Below are 19288 nucleotides of genomic sequence, written 5' to 3' on the forward strand. Positions count from 1 at the left end.
TCTCTGCGCGTGTGTTGTGATGGGTTACCGTGTTCCAATTTTGTTTTAATTCCATTTCATGCTCAAAAAGGCTACCCGAAGTGGGACCTACAGTTGAAAGTGGGATCCGAACCACTAGGCAGTTGTGTCTCCAACAGGAATCGAACCTGGGACTCCATGATTATAGGGGGTTAACGCGTTCATGGCTTTACAGTTTCGTGAATTCAAGGAAACCAAGGTGAGAAAAATGTGAAGAAATATCTTCTACACGGAGCTAACTGTGTGTATGTATGTAAAACTTTCTAGCACATCCATTTTCCTACCTTCATTTTATCATCATTACGTTGAATTTTGCACCAGTGATTTTTCACTACGTTCTAGGTCACGTCACTTTGAGTCGTAAAGTATTGTCTGTAATTCAGTTTTAGTATAGTTTGTAGCCTCTCACCCAAGAATTTTTAAGGTGGGAGAAGGGAGGGGGGGGGGGGGCTCAACTTCTGGAAAAAATAGTGCGAGTTCAATTGAGAATACGAAAATGGAGCGGAATGATTATATTGCTACAATATCTTCAGGAAAGTAAAGCGTAAAATTGAATTCTGCCTCTGAGTGAGTCCATGATATTGTTTATGTTTGAAGGTAATATATTAAACATGACTATCAGCATAACCGAACACATATAATGAGATGATTTATTAGTGTTACCAGACTAAAGGTGTGGAGTGCGGCCTGTTGCCTCGTTCATTACGGAATTCCACATGTAAAAATTGATCAGCTCTTATTGCTAGTAACCATTATAGGCTTAGACCAAATTCTGGCATTTATATTTCAATTCACTTCCCTAACAAATCCTTTCTCGATTGACTAGATTTTAAGCGGAGCGTCATTCAGTTGTTTGTGAGTGTTCTTTTTGCAGAAGCAACAGCAGCTCACTCGCACCCACAGTGCCCCGCCCACTCGACGAGACGCGTGGTCTGTGCAGTGCAGAACAATGACAGTGTTGCCTCTCTATTCGATCTTTGTGTTCTCTTTTGCCTGCCACTACACACACATTTCAGACAATTCTTCCCATACAACAAATGGAAAAGCAATCAGGCAACTGTTAAATGGCTCTTTTCTAGATTTTCTATTAACACTTTCCACGGCCAAGATATGTTAACTTGGTTCTGTTTCGTATTCCCACAATTTGGCTTCTTGCAGTAGGGCTTTATATTGCAAGCTAAAAAAAACAACGTAGACAGGTATTTTAACATTTTAATTTTCATGATTGTGTGAAAGAATACGGTGGAAAAATACACTACTTGAGACAATATCACTAATAATAATTGGCCGCCGCTGTGCCCGAGCGTGGTAAGCCGTCGGCTTTTGATCTCGCTGCCGAAATTCCCGGGTTCGAGTCCCGGCCTGGGTATGATTGTTTATGAGTGTTCCTTCATGAATTTTATCATACACTAATCCTCATCGTTGCGACTAGCCAAAAGTAAAGTAAAAAAAGAGAAAGATATTAGTAAAAAAAAAATATGAATCTAGCTCCCCATGGTTCCTTTATGACTGTCCTCTTATCAATTTCATCGAGTCATCATTCATCCTCATTGTTGCGATTAGCCAATAAATGGTAGAGAAGCTGCGAAAAATAAGATGTAAAATAATAACAGAATTTTCTCCACAGAAGGAAAAATAAATGCTCCAGAAAACATGCAATACAGGAAAAGAGTGTCCTGTAATGTGAGTCTGTAAACCAAATGTAAATCACGAATGAAGAAGTTACGTGAAGGTTTCGTCTTCTACGAAGCAATACAGGCTTGGATGGCGTAGTGGTAGCGTCGTCGCCTTGTAATCAAGGGGTCCCGGTGGAGGCACAAAGTGGTTCGGATCCCACTTTAAACTGTAGGTCCAGTCCCGATTAGTCATACTGTGCATTGTGGACTTAAAATACCAAATCAACAACCAACCAACCAATACGGGGTTGAAACACTACGGTTATAGGTTTGGAAACACTGCTCCTCTCGGGAACTACTCTACCAGGCGAAACTAGACGATATAAAATTCCAGGTTGCATAACCGTAAGGGGGGGAGTTTCTTTCGAATTCCTGTGTACATATGCTCCTACCTTCTAGCCACAGTTGCGTTTTAGAAAAAATTGTCTTCAGTGCGTAAAAGTAGACTGATACTTGAGTACAGATTGATTTTAAGTTTTACTCTACAACGTGTAGTTGGATGCTTAAACAGGAAACTTGTTGATATGAAAATTCAGCAACATGTGTTGTCAGGACATGCCTTTCTTTCAGTCTGTCTCAGTAGAAATAGGTTTATTAGGCAGAGTTTAGTGGAAGGCAGTCGGGGATTGAAGAAAAAATAAATACATTCACACACCACAACTTTTTTTACAATATGTTTTTACTGCATTTGCAAGTTACATTACAGGTACCTCTTCTAAGATTTTTTTTTCCAACAACATGCACGCTCAAAATTTCATTCTTCCTGAAGCTTGCAAAACTAACTGTACTTAATAAACTGTGTTAAGCCCACACAAACTGTGAACATTTTTTAATTTGTAGAGCTCATTACATAGGGATTTGCCACGTGTCACCACAATCGTAACTCCTAGATCTGAAGATGCGAATTGGCAACACTCTGCTCCTTGCTCCGGCTAGTCAGTTGGAACCATGAGTTCTCACCCAGGGATCGGGATTAAGATGATCCCCAATCTCCCTGGAAGGTATCCACCAAATTGCAACACATTACAGCAAATCAAATTCAAAAACTTTAAATTAACTTTAAATTAAAATGTCAGAAAATTTTAATATTGAATTGCACGTATTACATACTTATTTTCACCAATTAAAATAAATAATATGTTGGGTCCTGCTCGGTTGAAGCCAGTGATAAGTAAACATTTTCACGACTGAATAAGTTGACAGCAAGACCTGATCTGCTTACCTCAGATGTGAGGCACAGCATAACAGATTCATATCATAAAAATATTACAAGAAAAACTGATAATTATGTGTCTGATCAATGCTAATTAGTGATAGTAAGCTTAGGTTAGGGTTTGCAACAATTAAGAATGCCAACTTGGAACTTTTGACTTTGCCATTTACACGTATCATCATTCCCCAATCCTCACATAAACAGACAATAAGATAAAGCTATATTATAGAAAGCAAGGGAAGTTTTTTGTACTTTAATGTTATAATATTAAACTAGGAAAACAATATCGAAACTGATTTTATAAAGTGATTAATATTTGCCCTTTGCACATAAAATGATTAAATTAAAGATTTAGTTTACAGATTTTTAACAAAAACTAAATTACTTCAATTTTGTCCATTGTTGAGAAATATCGATATTAGGAAGAAATCTATGTAACATGTGCTTCAACAATAACTTTTGCGTGAAAGCTAGAAATAATTCTAGCCATCTTGTATTTGAAAGAAGTAATTCAAAATGTTGCAGATACTATTTGGCATAATTATTAGCCCCTATAACTTGAATTAGATGTATAAATACGCATTAATATAATAACGTAAGATAGAACATAATATACATGAATTATGAAAAGTAATCAAATATAAATAATTTTATGCAAGAAATTAACTTGAAAGCATACAAATATAATATATTCCAATATATGAATAAAATTTGGCTAACATGGCGATCATTACAGATTAATCATTATAGTTATGTAATCTACATCTAGATTTTCTTTGCTGTTTTTTTAGAAGAATCTACTAGTTTTTACTAGAAATCATCTCATGATAATTAGTAGGGCTGAACCGATTCCGATGTATCAGTATCGGTCGATGTCAGTGGTATCGGTATCGGAAAGTATCAGTTGGAATTCATCTACCAATACCAGCTGATACTTTTCCGGCATATTGGTATTTCACGGGGTCTCCAAGAATGCCATGCGACAGTTTCGCAGAGTCTAATTATCCTGGAAATTATGCAAAATTCAAATTTTAGTTTTATTTTGCATCAATTTTGCACGATAAACCATATTTTGTGATTACATAATATTCTGATGTAATCCTAAAGCAAATTTCTTCGTAAATTGATACATAAAATTGGAGAAGTTTATTTACACACCAATATTGATCAATATTTTGAACAAATTTTAATTTTTGCAATTTTCAAGTATCGGTATCGGTGGGAATCTGTAAAAGTATCGGTATCGGTTGAAAGTGGTATCGGCTCAATCCTAATAATGAGACTACTTCCAAAAGGCATTATACTGGATCTTTATAAATGAACAATCCCTGATCATAAGATTGTGTAGCTTTTTAGTGAATTGGTACACTGATATGTAGCTTGTAACAACTGTTTCAGTACCTGTCCGAGTTAGGTGAAAAAAATACAAGTGCTCTGTGTCAGCATGGGACTCCCCCCCCTCCCACCTTCTATAATCAATTTCAGCCCAGGTCTTGGCTCGCATGTCCCTGTTGACCTGGATGAAGGTATCTGCAATTCTGGTTTTCAATTCTTCTATGTTCCTTTCATATAAATCCCCATATGAAGAAATCGCATCTGTTTAAGGGCCGATGACCTTGCTGGCCATGTAATTGGTCATCCTCAATCAGTCAATCGTTGCAGTTCATGCTGATCGAGAAATTCAGCTTCCTGTCACCAATGCAACTGCTGCAAAAAATGCTACATAAACTTGGAGTATGACATGATGTTTGTGAATAGAGAATCTGTAATTAAACCTCAAGTATGTCCGTAGTTATGTCACTTCAAAAGCAGGGAGCTAATTTACAAAGACTGTGTATATTGTAATATTACATCTACACAGGTTATTCAGTTGAGTTTAGACTAGCAAAATGTACATATTAGAAGTTATTTTTAAATGTTGCTCTTCTCAGTTTCCAGGAATTAACCCCAGCATATCTGCAAAATACTCGTGCACGTCGGTATGAAAAGGCTGTGGCACCTGAAGAAGATGATGAAAAGTTAAAGATAGAAGAACCACAAGCAATAGATGCATATGCATTTGGAGTTTTGGTCGAGGAAGTACTGAGGAAGAGGAGTGATGGTAAGACAGGGCAAATTTCATGAAAAAAAAGATGGGCTTTCAGTGAACAACAAAAATGCATGTTTAATGTCATCTGATGCCTGCCTGTATCCCTGACCTATGTAATGCATTAATATTGGTATAAACTGGAGTAGCCTCAAATTTGTTAACACACTTTCTAAAAATATTTTAGTCGAGAAGTAGGAATGGTACAGATAATTTGATACTCTATATCTTTTATTCTTGGTGGAGGCACATAGTGATTCGCAGCCCACTTTATAACTGTAGGTCCAGTCCTCATTAGCCTTGCTGTGTATAAAGTGAACTTAAAACCTCAACTCAAGCAATCAATCTGTAAGTATATCAGTAAAATTACTGATAATTTTACGAATTCAGTATAAATAACATATAATTTAGTTAAAAATCCTGCCAGCTTGTTATTATTGACATGGATATAAATATATGCATATACTAATTCATATGTAGGGTGGAGTTATTATCACTTTGATCTTATATCGATTCTTGGAAACCAAAATAATTTAAACAATTTAAAAATGTCAAAAGTTTAATTTTTAATTGTAACTATATGATATAAATCTACCACAGCTTTGCTTTAAAATATTCATAATTTGACATGATATAGTTATTTAATCATCCCTTATAGTTTATGAAAATCCATTTTTTCCCACAATATTTAGATTCACACAGCATTCCCAGATGCCAGAAAAGTATCAGATGATATTGGTTATTAAATTTGAACCATTAATTTCCACTACTGATACAATTGGTATTGGCCGATACTGGTACATTGGCTTCATATACCCTTGTTTTGGGTCAAAAGTCCAAATGCACAGTTTCTTTTTCAATGTGAAACCCCTTCCAGTCATCAGATATCAATTAAGAATTTATATTCTTGAAAAAACATGTGCAATTTTATATTAGTATCGATAAAGTTTACAGTAAATTTTATATTAACACTTTATTGTTTTTGATATAAATTTCATATCAGTTCATGTCTATTCAAATGTTGCAATCTTCTGTTCAGGTTGTGTACACAATTCGTCATTTTGCCTGGAATAAGTTAAGCTCCCTTGATGGCTTAGTATTAATTGCATCACTTCCTAATCAAGGGGTTCCAGCTTCAATACTCAGTGCAGTCACATTACACAGTGGTTGAGTACCCACTCAAAACCATAGGTTAAGTCCAGATTATCTTATCTGAGCATAAAGAACTTTAAAACTTCCAAGCCTGGAATAAGTAACAGTATGTATACTTAAAAACATATCTAAGATTACTAGTCCCATTAAATTACGATTCCAGTTGTCATTCATCCCTCTTAGGATGGTGAATACACAGAGATGGGTAAACAAAGCAAAATAACTAAAGTAGAAAAAACAGCACAGATATAGGGAAGTCAAGTGATTCTCGACTTCAACATCTTGCGTGGAAAGAAACATATTTCAGTTGTAGAGGAGAATCATAAGTTTGGTATTTAAAAATTTACGGAAATACAGCCTGTCCAAGGTGCAAATGTGTGGCTAAGTTTCAACGTTGATGACTTTTTTTTTTTTAGCTGAATTTGTCTTATATTTCCCATACATTAGTAATGTGCTTGTCTCTGTTTCAGAAAATCTCGAAGCCTTGAAAGACTTTGTTTCATTAGCAAAAAGGTTGCTTCAGAGTTCGGTGCCATCCTTAAGGCCTGCCTTGTCCACTCTTCTTGGTCATCACTTCTTCAGCCAAGACTTCATAGAGATTAAAAGCTTTTTGTCTGACCTTCCTTTGAAGAACGATAAGGAGAAGGATGTGTTCTTTAGGTAAGTGTCCGTGAATGTACGAGTCAAAAGAGCTGAAAGGGCTGATTTTTCATTGCATATTATGTGAATGGGCTGCAAGAATTTTTGTTTACCATTGAGTAATAAAGCACAATTTGCATTGTCCTGTTTCCATGCAAATAATTATATTTTCAGAGAATTTGAAAGGGTTGTATTGATTGTATAAAAGGTATTGGATGGGCATGGATTCATCAATTTCATCATGTCATTCACTCATCCCCATCTTCGCAAATTAGCCAAAAGTGGCACAAAAAGCAAAGTAAAACAAAGCAAATCAATCAATGTATCAACCATTGATCCATGCTTAATTCTTAATGTTACATATTAAGTGTTTTTATATCTTAATAAACTGCCTTGGTCAGCAACTTAGTGGTTTTAATTCTGGTCTGTGAATGATTTAATGAGTATCATTAATAATAGAAAGCCAAATTTAAAGTCTTTTAGTGTGAGAAACTTGGGAATTTTGAATCAATTCCTACTCTTGTAGCTCAGTAAATAGTAGTAAATACAAATTTCTTCATAGCATTGACCAGGGTTCGCCAAGGTGGGCCCAACCCAAAAAAAAACTGGGTTTTCTCAGGTTGGGCCCACTTGAAAAAAAACATTTTAAAACTGTGGTTTTTTTTCATTAACTTTGGTATTTCAATGATTTCTGAAATGAAGGAATGTCATAGAGGTGTATACTAATGAATTTTAGATTCTTAGAATGCGATCACGACTGTCATTATAACTCGAGATTAATTTTGCTATCTAAAATGCACAACACTTGTAATATTGAAATGAAGTAGAACAAAATTTCAGAGCTCAGTACACCAATATAAACGTTTAATCTTTATTAAGAAATTACATAGGCCTATATTAAGCTGTAGATTCTGCAGGTACTTTAGACAAAAGATCAGAGGTTTGTGGGCAGTGGCTCGACCATGGTAACCAAGCACATAGGCCTCCTTGCGAAGTTTCTTGGTCGAAACAATCTAATTAGTCGCACTTTGAAACTCTTCTGCAATCGAATGCATCAGACGGGTCCTGTTTTTTCCGAATCTCCCTCTGCAGCACTCTCCTGTCCCAGTCGTCCAATTTCGTGGGTCTTCCACTTCGTGGTGCATTGCTGCAGTGTCCCCTTTCCTTCCACTTCTTGATGACAAAGACTACAGTTGATTTAGGGACCTGTCGGGCATCCGCTATGCTATGTATACTCACCCTTCCTATAGAGCGGCCTACTATGATCCCTCTTTCAAACATGCTGAGCTCTTTCCTGTCTTGTCATTTTATCATCGAATGATCTGAAAAGCCTGCTGCCGTATAAATACCCATCTGTACTCTTTGCCATGGATTTCGTTTCAGATTAAAAAACGGGGTGTCTAATGACTTTCTTACACATAGTGTACAAACTTGAAAAACCCAGGTTTTTTCAAACCCTGGCATTGACACTCAGTAGTCAATCAAGTGGAGCAAGAGACTTATTCTTCACTCTTCTGGCCAAGCTTCATTATTATAAAGTCTTGCCGATGGCACTTAAGTGGTTCAAAACTTATCTTAGCGGAAGAAAACAGCAGGTTAAGACAGGCGAGCTATCTTCTCCACTTCACGTACGAGTTGGGATGCCTCAGAGCTCGATCCTTGGTCCGCTGCTATTCACACTCTCGGCCGCTGATTTAATCACGTCAGTGAAAATATACAACATTCACAGTTATCCCGACGACACTCAATTGTATATATCCACACATATATCAAAATTACAGGATGCGGTCGCAATTTTAAACCAAGATTTGAAGAACATAAGTGATAGATGTGCTTCAAACGGATTAGTAATAAATTCTAGGGATGGGTCGATATGAAATTTTGGCCGATACCGATAAAGTACCGATATAAAATTTACCGATACCGATAACCGATATTCTACCGATCCGATATAAAATTAGAAATGGCCCTTGAAGAACCTGAAAGGTTCACTGACCTCTTTAATAAATGTATGTTTCAAGGTGACTGCCGTGCAAGATAAATTGCCTATTTAGACATTTACTTTTTTTAGAAAGTAGGGCATGGATATTATTCATAAAAATTACAACAAAATTGCAGAATTTTTGCACTAAATTATCAGATAATAATCGATATATCAGATCGGTAAAATAATCGGTAATTTTACCGATAAACCGATACACCAATATGCCTATATCGGCCGATGCCGATAGAGTACCAATTAATCGGTCCCATCCCTAATAAATTCAAAGAAATTAATATTTATCATCATCGGAACAGGCAGTCTCTTGAAACATATTGACATCAATGAATGTGAAATAATTCTTCACACACAGCATATTAAATTTTCTCAAACAGTAAGAAACCTAGGACTGACCATGAACCAGTGGCTCGATTGGGCTGAGCACATGATACAACAATGTGGCAAGGCGTATTCAATAGTAAAAGGCCTCTATCTTCTGGTTGACTTCCTCTCGGCTAAGATAAAATTAAACCTAGTGTAGTCTCTTATCTTCCCCCTATTTGACTATTGTGATGTCTCTTACGGGCTAAGAATAACCAATAACCAAAAAGCTTGCAATAAAAATACAGAAAGTTCAAAATGCATCCATTAGATATGTATATAGAACAATAAAGTGTGAACACATTCTCTCTGTGCTTAATGAGCAAGGAATCCTCTCCATGGTACGATGGAGAAAACTGCACTAGTTTCGTACACTGCACAACATAATTAATAGCAAAAGTCCAAACTACCTCTTTTCGAAATTAAAACTTCAGAAGCAAAATTCATTCGCATTCAACCAGAAACACTGTCAGTTTCAGCTTACCTCAAGGCCTGGAATGCACTACCAAATCTAACCAAAAATCAAAATTTCAGAAGTTTTCGCAATACGCTCCGTGAAGCACTGAGTTGCCAGAATTTATTTTTATCTTACTATCAACTTTCTCGACTTCAATTACTTTATTATCTAATTCACTGCTAATATTGTTCCATTGTATAAGATTTTATTCTTATTGTATTTTATTGTACTTACTGGTTTAATTTCTTTGCAATCTTGATTTTTATTTTTAATTGTATTTTAATCTGTTCTATTGTATGGGGTTTTATACCATTTGTTTTTTATTGTACTTGTTCAATTTCTTTGTAATCTTGAATTTTATTTTATTTTAATTTTAATCTACCTTTTGGGGTTAGGTGGTAGACCTGCAGCAGCTGAATCTCGCCCAACAATAAAGTAAATTCAATTCAATTCAACTCTTCTAAATCATACATGCTAATGGAGAGTAGTTATCATTGTTGATTTGCAATTTTTTTTTTTCCCTGGACTTCATCAGGCATCAGCCTACTGCGTGATGGAATAGTCTTATGTTATCTACTTAAAATTTGTAGCTATTATGCTGTTGCAATATAATGATCATTAGGGATGTTGTACTTGTGCATGTTCACACAGTAAAGTTGGAAAAAAGTTTCATAAACTTATAAGCAAAGATACATTGAATTTCTTCCTAAGGTCTTTACTGAGACGGCTGATGGAGTTTCCAGAGGAGATCGTAGCCTCCCAATTGGGTACCTTGCTCCTGTCACGTTTGGTACTGCTGAATTCAACAGCGCAGAAGTACGTCCTACCATACATAGTAATTCCAGTATCAGGTAAGGACAAAGTAAAGTATTTTCACCTGCTTGTCATCAAGAGTTTCGAACTTCAAATCAATATAAGGTCACCTTGGCTCATCACACTTGAAACAAGCTCTATATTTTTGTTTGAGGATTCATTTTGCCTCTTCAGGATAAAAGAAACAAATATTAACTCTTACATATTGCAAAGTAAGATGTGAATTAAACTAAAGACAAATGTCTTCCAATATGGATAGAACTTCACCAGATACAGTGAGCTACATGGACTTGTGTTTATTAATTAACGCAAAGTCAAAAGTACAAAATTGTTAAAGTAGTGTATATTGGTTGGTTCCACAACATCCTTTGTAGATAACCCCTATTTCTATGGATTTAGCCTCAGTTGTATCATATTATGACGAATTTTTTTTGTGGATTTTATGACGTTTGACGACGTTCCAGTACAATTTTCACCGCAACTCGGTTTTATCCATCTCATCCTTTGTAGGTATGCTACGATCTTACGTGATATAACTTAACCTATTCACTTTTTTTTTTTACGATTTTTCACAAGTTAGGTCGTTCTCTTTCACTCCAGTTGTAACCTCTCATGAGGACATTTCTTTTGTTTTTAAGATCTTTTATGGACTAAACTAACCTACATGGGAACAGCTGACCTATACATATGCATGTCCTTGCTAATTTGCAAAAAACAGATTTTGACCAAGTGTAACCGTTTTCAAGATACATTCACTTCCGATCGCCATTTTGAATTTCGGAAATCCGATTCCAGTCAGGGAGGACAGAGGATATCGAGACGATGCTAATGAAGAAAAGAAAAAAAACGTTCCTACGATCATCCTTTCGAAAGTTACGCGTGATCGAAAAAAAATAATTCGACAGTTGGCCCACCCCTTGACCTCACGGGACCACCAAATTTTGTACACGTACTCTATGTTACCAAAATCGACAGGAGGGTCAACAGTGGGGATTTTTTAGTTATTTTTGTACTATCTCTTACCGTTTCCAAGATACGTTCACTTCCCGTCGCCATTTTGAATATCGGAAATTTTTTCGGAAGGGTCATGGAATTTTGATAGGTGACGACAGAGCCATCTATGAGCAAAACATTGGATCTCTTGGAAGGGTAGAATTTTGATAGGCGACGACAGAGCCATCTATGAGCAAAACATTGGAACTCTCGGATGTTGGAATTTTCTGTCAACTTTTTTCAGTATGTCAACATTTCTTTTTCTTTTCTTACTGTAATGGGTTAGGTGACTTGCAACAACGAAGGCCTTCTAGCAACACGAACTTAGCATATGCCGGCATATTTCACTAAAATATGTCTTTAACTATTGTCATTTAGGAACCGCAAACTCCTTGTGGTTAATTTGGTTATGGTCAATTTTCAAACTCAGCAAAGATAACAATGGAGATGGCAAATAAGAGTTCGTAATTGGCTAATAGTTAGAGGTTTCCCCAATCTAGTTAGATAGGTTGGTTGAAATTTCCATGGCGTATTTTGCATTTTTTTAAAATATAAATACGTTAGAATTGAATTGTCTCAACCAGATTGATTTTTTGATTTGATCGGGCGTTACATGATGTCCCCGAGAAATTCTCTATGAATAATATACTTGAAAATTTTACCATATGTGTGATTATAGTTTTTTACGTCAATTAATTTGAATATTTAAGAAGATAGTAATAGTATAATCTTCAGTGTTAAGTGTTTGTTCATATCTATGATATTGTTAAATATCTAGCCATCGCACAATGCAAGAAATTGAAAAGAAATGAAAAAAATTAGCAAAATCTAGGGAAGTTAATAAAAAGAGAAAGTTCTTTTTGTAGCCACAAAATATATATATATATATATATATATATATATATATATATCAATATTTACAGGATCGATAACAAACTACCTCATTAATATATCATTGTGATAAACTTTTAACTAAGTCAATACTGATGGAACAATGACCTTATAATTATATCACATCGTATATATTTACATATTTTATGCATGGACAATCATAACATCATACTAAAACTTAAATATGTGGCATAAAACTCTCAATCATTACATGCATGAATCAGCATAACAAACTCACGTGTCAATTTGTTACCTTTCATACACTGACAAGCATTGTTTATTTATTATTATTTTTCTCTCCTTTCCTTTTGGTTTTTTTAAGGACTATATTAATCAAATTACATATTTTTGGTAATGGTATGTTAATTCAATAATTTTGTGACAATATTTTGTAATAAAAAAGTCTCTCCATAAAAAGGATCGATATGGAATACAACTTTAAAACTTTCATATTTTAATGAAAATCAAAAGATTTTCTTTACGGGGTAGAATAACATATCATACACAAAATATTGGATAAAAATGACAAATCTTATATCATTCTTAGCATAAAAAAACAGATAAGAATACGGAATAAGCAGTAAGGCAAACGTTAAGTTATTGACATGGAAAACGAGGAAGCTTGGAATATTAGAATTGACAGGGAATGAGATCAATTGGCAAGAATACAAAAAAGAATAAGCTCTGCGTAATTAAAAAAAACACTATATTTTGACCAACAAAAAGGGACGAAAATACAGATTCCAATGTTATATTTTTTTAACGCATGGCATTCTGAAGTCAATAACAAGCATCCCGCTAACATTATGTTAGGTCAATATCTCTCCAATTCTAACCTCCGCTCCATCCTCGATGCCAACAAAAAAAATATATATTTAATTTTGAATCTATCATGTTAATACCGGACAATCCCCGCACCCCCACCTTCTATCTATTGCCCAAAATCCACAAACCTGGCAACCCTGGTAGACCCATTGTGTCCAGCTACAACTCACCTACAGAACGAATCTCAGCCTTTGTTGACTCCCATCTCCAGCCTCTTGTGAAAGCTCTGCCCTCCTACCTCCGTGACACCAACCACTTCCTCCAGAAAATCAGCACCCTCCCACCATTGCCCCCAAATACCATCCTTGCCACCATTGATGTCACTTCCCTCTACACCAACATACCTCACTCCCATGGCCTCCGCTCCATAGAATTCTATCTCAATAGCAGACCCAAACCTCACAACCCCAGCACCAACTTCCTGACCCACCTAGCCCACCTTGTCCTCACTTGTAACAACTTCACCTTTGAAAACCAAAATTTCCTACAGATCCGAGGTACAGCCATGGGTACCAGAATGGCCCTATCCTATGCAAACCTCTTCATGGGCAAACTTGAGCAAGAGTTTTTGGCTACCCAACCCCTCCAACCCCTCCTCTGGCTCCGCTTCATCGACGACATCTTCATGCTCTGGACACATGGAGAACCATCCTTGTCAGCTTTCCTGGACCAACTTAACCACTTCCATTCCCTCAAATTCACCTGTACGCACTCCCCCAACCAGATCACCTTCCTGGATGTGGACGTGCACATTGAGGGAGGACACCTGACTACCTCCATCCACATAAAACCCACCAACCACATGCAATACCTACACTTCTCCAGCTCCCACCCATTCCACACCAAAAAAGCCATTCCATTCTCTCTGGCCCTCAGGGGACAGCGCCTGAACACTTCACCCACCTCCCGCCAGAATTATAACCTCCGCCTACACCAGGCCCTGGTCAACCGTGGATATCCCTCCATCCTGGTCACCAAGCAAATATCGCGAGCTGCCTCACATACCACCACCACCAAGAAACCTGCTGCCACCAACCCACCTGCACTCATCACCCAATACCATCCCCACCTCAACAAAATCAGGCACACACTGCACTCTCTTCTCCCAATTCTCCACAGTGATCCCGAAACCAAAAACATATTTCCCGACAAACCCAGAGTGGTTTTCAAACGCCCACCCAACCTCCAAAACATCCTGGTCAACAACACTCCTTCACCACACATCCAACACCCCCCTGCCCATAAATGCAACCGCCCCAGGTGAAAGACCTGCCCCATCCTCATCACTTCTCACACCCTCCAGGTGCACACGGCCACTGGCAAATTTACCCTCCATCCCAAAGGGACCTGCCATGCCTCAAACCTTATCTACATCCTCACCTGCAACATCTGTGGTGATTTTTACCTGGGGGAAACATCAACGGCCCTCAACCTCCGCATCAATAACCACCGCTCCTCCACCCACAACCTGGACTTCACTGTCGCCGTCCACACCAACCACCACAACATCAGTTTCAACGACTGCTTCCGGGTAGCGATCATCCATCTCCTACCCCAACCAGCCAACACCTCTGTTCGCAAAAGATGGGAGAGGGCCTATATATCGGCCATGAGTGCAACCACTCCACCTGGCCTGAACAAGGCCACCCAGTAATGCCCAACCCTCTCCCACCCTCCCGCCCCCCCTCCCAACTCATCCTACACACACAGTTTACGATGAGCCTTAATGCCCAACCCTCACCCCCCCTCCCGCCCCCCCTCCCAAGTCATCCTACACACTCACAGTTTACGACGAGCCTGGTGACGAAACAGTGTTTTTTTTTTGTTCTACGCACCGCTTCTTCTTCGATGGGGACCTGGCAACTCTGCAGGGCCCGAACTTCCGGTTCCGTCTATTTCTCCTCACACCGATGATGCTATGAAATTAGCGAAAATTTTGAATTTTTCTACTGTCCGGTGAGTGTTTCCTTTTACCTTCTTTGATATATATATATATATATATATATATATATATATATATATATATATATATATATATATATATACGGGAATGGACATAAGTAGGTATACAATTGAATAATAACTATATTAAATAGATTGAGATATATATATTTCTTGCATTGTGCGATGGCTAGATATTTAACAATATCATAGATATGAACAAACACTTAACACTGAAGATTATACTATTACTATCTTCTTAAATATTCAAATTAATTGACGTAAAAAACTATAATCACACATATGGTAAAATTTTCAAGTATATTATTCATAGAGAATTTCTCGGGGACATCATGTAACGCCCGATCAAATCAAAAAATCAATCTGGTTGAGACAATTCAATTCTAACGTATTTATATTTTTAAAAAATGCAAAATACGCCATGGAAATTTCAACCAACCTATCTAACTAGATTGGGGAAACCTCTAACTATTAGCCAATTACGAACTCTTATTTGCCATCTCCATTGTTATCTTTGCTGAGTTTGAAAATTGACCATAACCAAATTAACCACAAGGAGTTTGCGGTTCCTAAATGACAATAGTTAAAGACATATTTTAGTGAAATATGCCGGCATATGCTAAGTTCGTGTTGCTAGAAGGCCTTCGTTGTTGCAAGTCACCTAACCCATTACAGTAAGAAAAGAAAAAGAAATGTTGACATACTGAAAAAAGTTGACAGAAAATTCCAACATCCGAGAGTTTCAATGTTTTGCTCATAGATGGCTCTGTCGTCGCCTATCAAAATTCTACCCTTCCAAGAGATCCAATGTTTTGCTCATAGATGGCTCTGTCGTCACCTATCAAAATTCCATGACCCTTCCGAAAAAATTTCCGATATTCAAAATGGCGACGGGAAGTGAACGTATCTTGGAAACGGTAAGAGATAGTACAAAAAATAACTAAAAAATCCCCACTGTTGACCCTCCTGTCGATTTTGGTAACATAGAGTACGTGTACAAAATTTGGTGGTCCCGTGAGGTCAAGGGGTGGGCCAACTGCCGAATTTTTTTTTTCGATCACTCGTAACTAAAAAAAATGAAAACATGTTTTTTTTTTTGTTTTTTTTTGCGTTAGCATTGTCTCGATGTCCTCTGTCCTCCCTGACTGGAATCGGATTTCCGAAATTCAAAATGGCGACCGGAAGTGAATGTATCTTGAAAACGGTTACACTTGGTCAAGATCTGTTTTTTGCCAATTAGCAAGGACATGCATACGTATAGGTCAGCTGTTCCCACATAGGTTAGTTTAGTCCGTAAAAACCTTAAAAACAAAAGAAATGTCCTCATGAGAGGTTACAACTGGAGTGAAAGAGAACGACCTAACTCGTGAAGAATCGTAAAAAAAAGTGAATAGGTTAAGTTATATCACGTAAGATCGTAGCATACCTACAAAAGATGAGATGGAAAAAACTGAGTTGTGGTGAAAATTGTACTGGAACGTCGTCGAACGTCATAAAATCCACACAAAAATCATCATAATATGATATAACTAAGGCTAAATCCATAGAAAGGATGTTGTGTAACCAGCCAATATAGAGTACTTGTTAATGAGGACAAAAAGTTAATGTTATTCATACAAAATAATGGTGGATTAGGAACTATGGTATCTGCTGCTGCATGTAGGTTGCTTCAATGTTGAACTTCAAGTTTAAATTCTTTCAACCTTTTTCGCCTTATTGTCATTTCAATTCTTTGTTTCAGAACAAAATTGTGGAACTGACTTGCCGGAAGATGAGTTACGTCCTTTGTTCAGCGAGGCAATATATAAAGAGCACATAGTTCCTAAGCTCCTGCAGATATTTTGTGTTCGAGATGCGCAGATCCGTCTGATTCTTCTGTCTCATTTTAGTAGTTACTGCAGTCATTTTTCTGTGCATGATCTCAAGCAAAACATTTTACCTGAGGTAACTTTTAACTTTTACTATATATTTTTTTTTCTAATGAGAGCATTCCGCCAATGTGATACATAATTGTTGCTGTGTTTTATGCCTTCTGGCCATGGATGTCTGCAGGATTTTTTTCAGGGAGTGACAAGCAAAGTATTTTTTTTTTCAGGGAGGGTGGCAAACAAGGCACATATTTGCCTGTAATAGTGATGTTCCCTGAAAAAAATATTGCTTCAGTTTGAAGTTATCATGTTCTGCAATCCCTTTAAATAATTAGCACACACAACTGTGACTGAAATGAAATTATATGTGTGAAATACATAAGTTTTGGTTGACTCTCATTTTCCAAGGGAGGGTCATGGCCCCCCTTGCCCCCTCCTTCTGGACGTCCATGCTTTTGGCACATTATTTCTTTTGTACAGAATATTTTGATTCAGTCAACGAAATAATTAGAAAATGCCATGCAGTGTATGTTATATACACTGCTCACCATTAAAATTGCAACACCCAGAAGGAAATGAGAGAGAAACACGAAACTTGGCAAATATGTAGTTCATAATAAGATAAGAAAATGATTACAGTTTAAGCTCGGTGGTGTGACATGTGACACGTAGAACATGGTTGCATAACCCCAAGGTGCTAGTAGCGTGTACAGCCTCCACGGGCGGCAATAACTGCTGCAACATGGCGAGGCATGGACAGAATGAGTCTATCGATGTCTGCTTGCGGTATGGCGTCCCAAGCGGCTTCCACACGGTGCCAGAGGTCTTCAACATTACGTGCCGGAAACCTGAGTTGGGCCAGCTGGCGACCCACCATGGACCAGACATGTTCAATTGGCGACATATCCGGCGAACGTGCTGGCCAAGGAAGCAGGGTCACGTGGTTAGCTTCCATAAATGCGAGGACATTCCTTGCAACATGGGGGCACGCGTTATCCTGTTGAAAAGTGGCATTATGCAGTGCATGGATTAATGGGACAGCAACAGGGGTGAGAACCTGTGTGATGTACCGTTGGCTGTTCAATGTCCCTTGAATGCGTACGAGACGCGAACGAACTCCTATGGTGATGGCACCCCATACCATGATACCCAATGAAGGCCCTGTGTGATGATGCATGATGCAGGCATCATGAAGCCTAGTGCCAAGGTGCCGCCACACGCGTGTACGTCCATCATGATGTTGTATACAGAAGCGGGATTCATCAGAGAACACTACAGCATTCCACTCCGCCATCCATGCACGACGGTCTTGGCACCATCTCAGACGCAAACGCCTATGCTCTAGCGTCATAGGAATCCGCAACAGTGGGCGCCGGGAAAAAAATCCCCGGTTCGCCAAACGACGAAGCACGGTTCGTGGGGACACTGGACGTTGTAAAACATCCCGTACTTCATGCGCAATCCTCATTGATGAGGCCGTTCTGTCTGTAAGGGCCATGCGTATCGGATGTCTGTCCTCTCGTTCCGTCGTCTGACGCGGACGTTGTGAACCTCTACGTCGCTCTACAGTGCCTTCCTGGACCCACTGGTTCCATACACGGATCACTGTGGATGCATTCCGTCCTACACGGGCACCGATCTCACCGTAGGATAATCCGCATTCACGGTATGCAACACTTCGGCTGCGATCGAACTGGGAAACCTGCTGGAATCGCTGCCGTATTCGACGACGTGGCATTGCTGACCGATTTTAACACACTACACTCACGACCATGCACTTTCACTGCTCTTCTGCACCTATCTGACCTGCTACAGGTACCACTTACCAGATGGCGTGGCAGGCGCACATGACGCATGACGGCCTTGAACACCTAATCATTTCATTCTGCACCTCTCCTCTACACACTGTGCACATTTCGTCCGATTCCGATTACTCCTTCTGGGTGTTGCATTTTTAATGGCGAGCAGTTTAATAGAAAATGAATATGTTACAATTGTAGCCAGGAAAGGAAGAAATATCATAAAGCTGTGACTGGTTTATTACTAGAATGTTCTTAGTAGTTTCTGCATCAGTTGATAGTGAAAGTTTGATAGAGGAGGTGTTCAGAAGTACAAATAAAACATTTTATTTTTATTACAATTTTCTGCACCAGCTTCGCTGCCAAGCATGTAAAGTGATTGTCTTTCACTCTCACCACTAAATCACCATTAAATCCTTTCATTGGTAAGGGTGCTTTTTGTGTGTGTCCCTTCATCATCACTCACCCTCATCATTGCAATTAGACAAAGCTGTCAGAAAAGTGATGTTAATTTTTTTTTTTCTGTATAGGTAA

At 38.1% G+C, this 19288-nt stretch overlaps 1 protein-coding gene across 5 annotated transcripts in view; it reads left to right on the forward strand.

Moving 5' to 3' along the window:
* Positions 1–19288, forward strand: part of LOC145990997 (protein-associating with the carboxyl-terminal domain of ezrin-like) — a 59199-nt gene that overhangs the window by 21851 nt on the left and 18060 nt on the right. For all 5 annotated transcript variants that reach the window (XM_083126645.1, XM_083126643.1, XM_083126647.1 and 2 more), the window contains 4 exons: positions 4839–5008; positions 6616–6805; positions 10315–10454; positions 16829–17031. In XM_083126645.1, coding sequence (XP_082982771.1) covers positions 4839–5008; positions 6616–6805; positions 10315–10454; positions 16829–17031 — 703 coding nt within the window. The remainder of the gene's footprint in view (positions 1–4838; positions 5009–6615; positions 6806–10314; positions 10455–16828; positions 17032–19288) is intronic.

This window comes from Lepisma saccharinum, chromosome 8 (genome assembly GCF_977018435.1).
Source record: "Lepisma saccharinum chromosome 8, izLepSacc3.1, whole genome shotgun sequence".
Lineage (NCBI taxonomy): Eukaryota > Metazoa > Arthropoda > Insecta > Zygentoma > Lepismatidae > Lepisma > Lepisma saccharinum.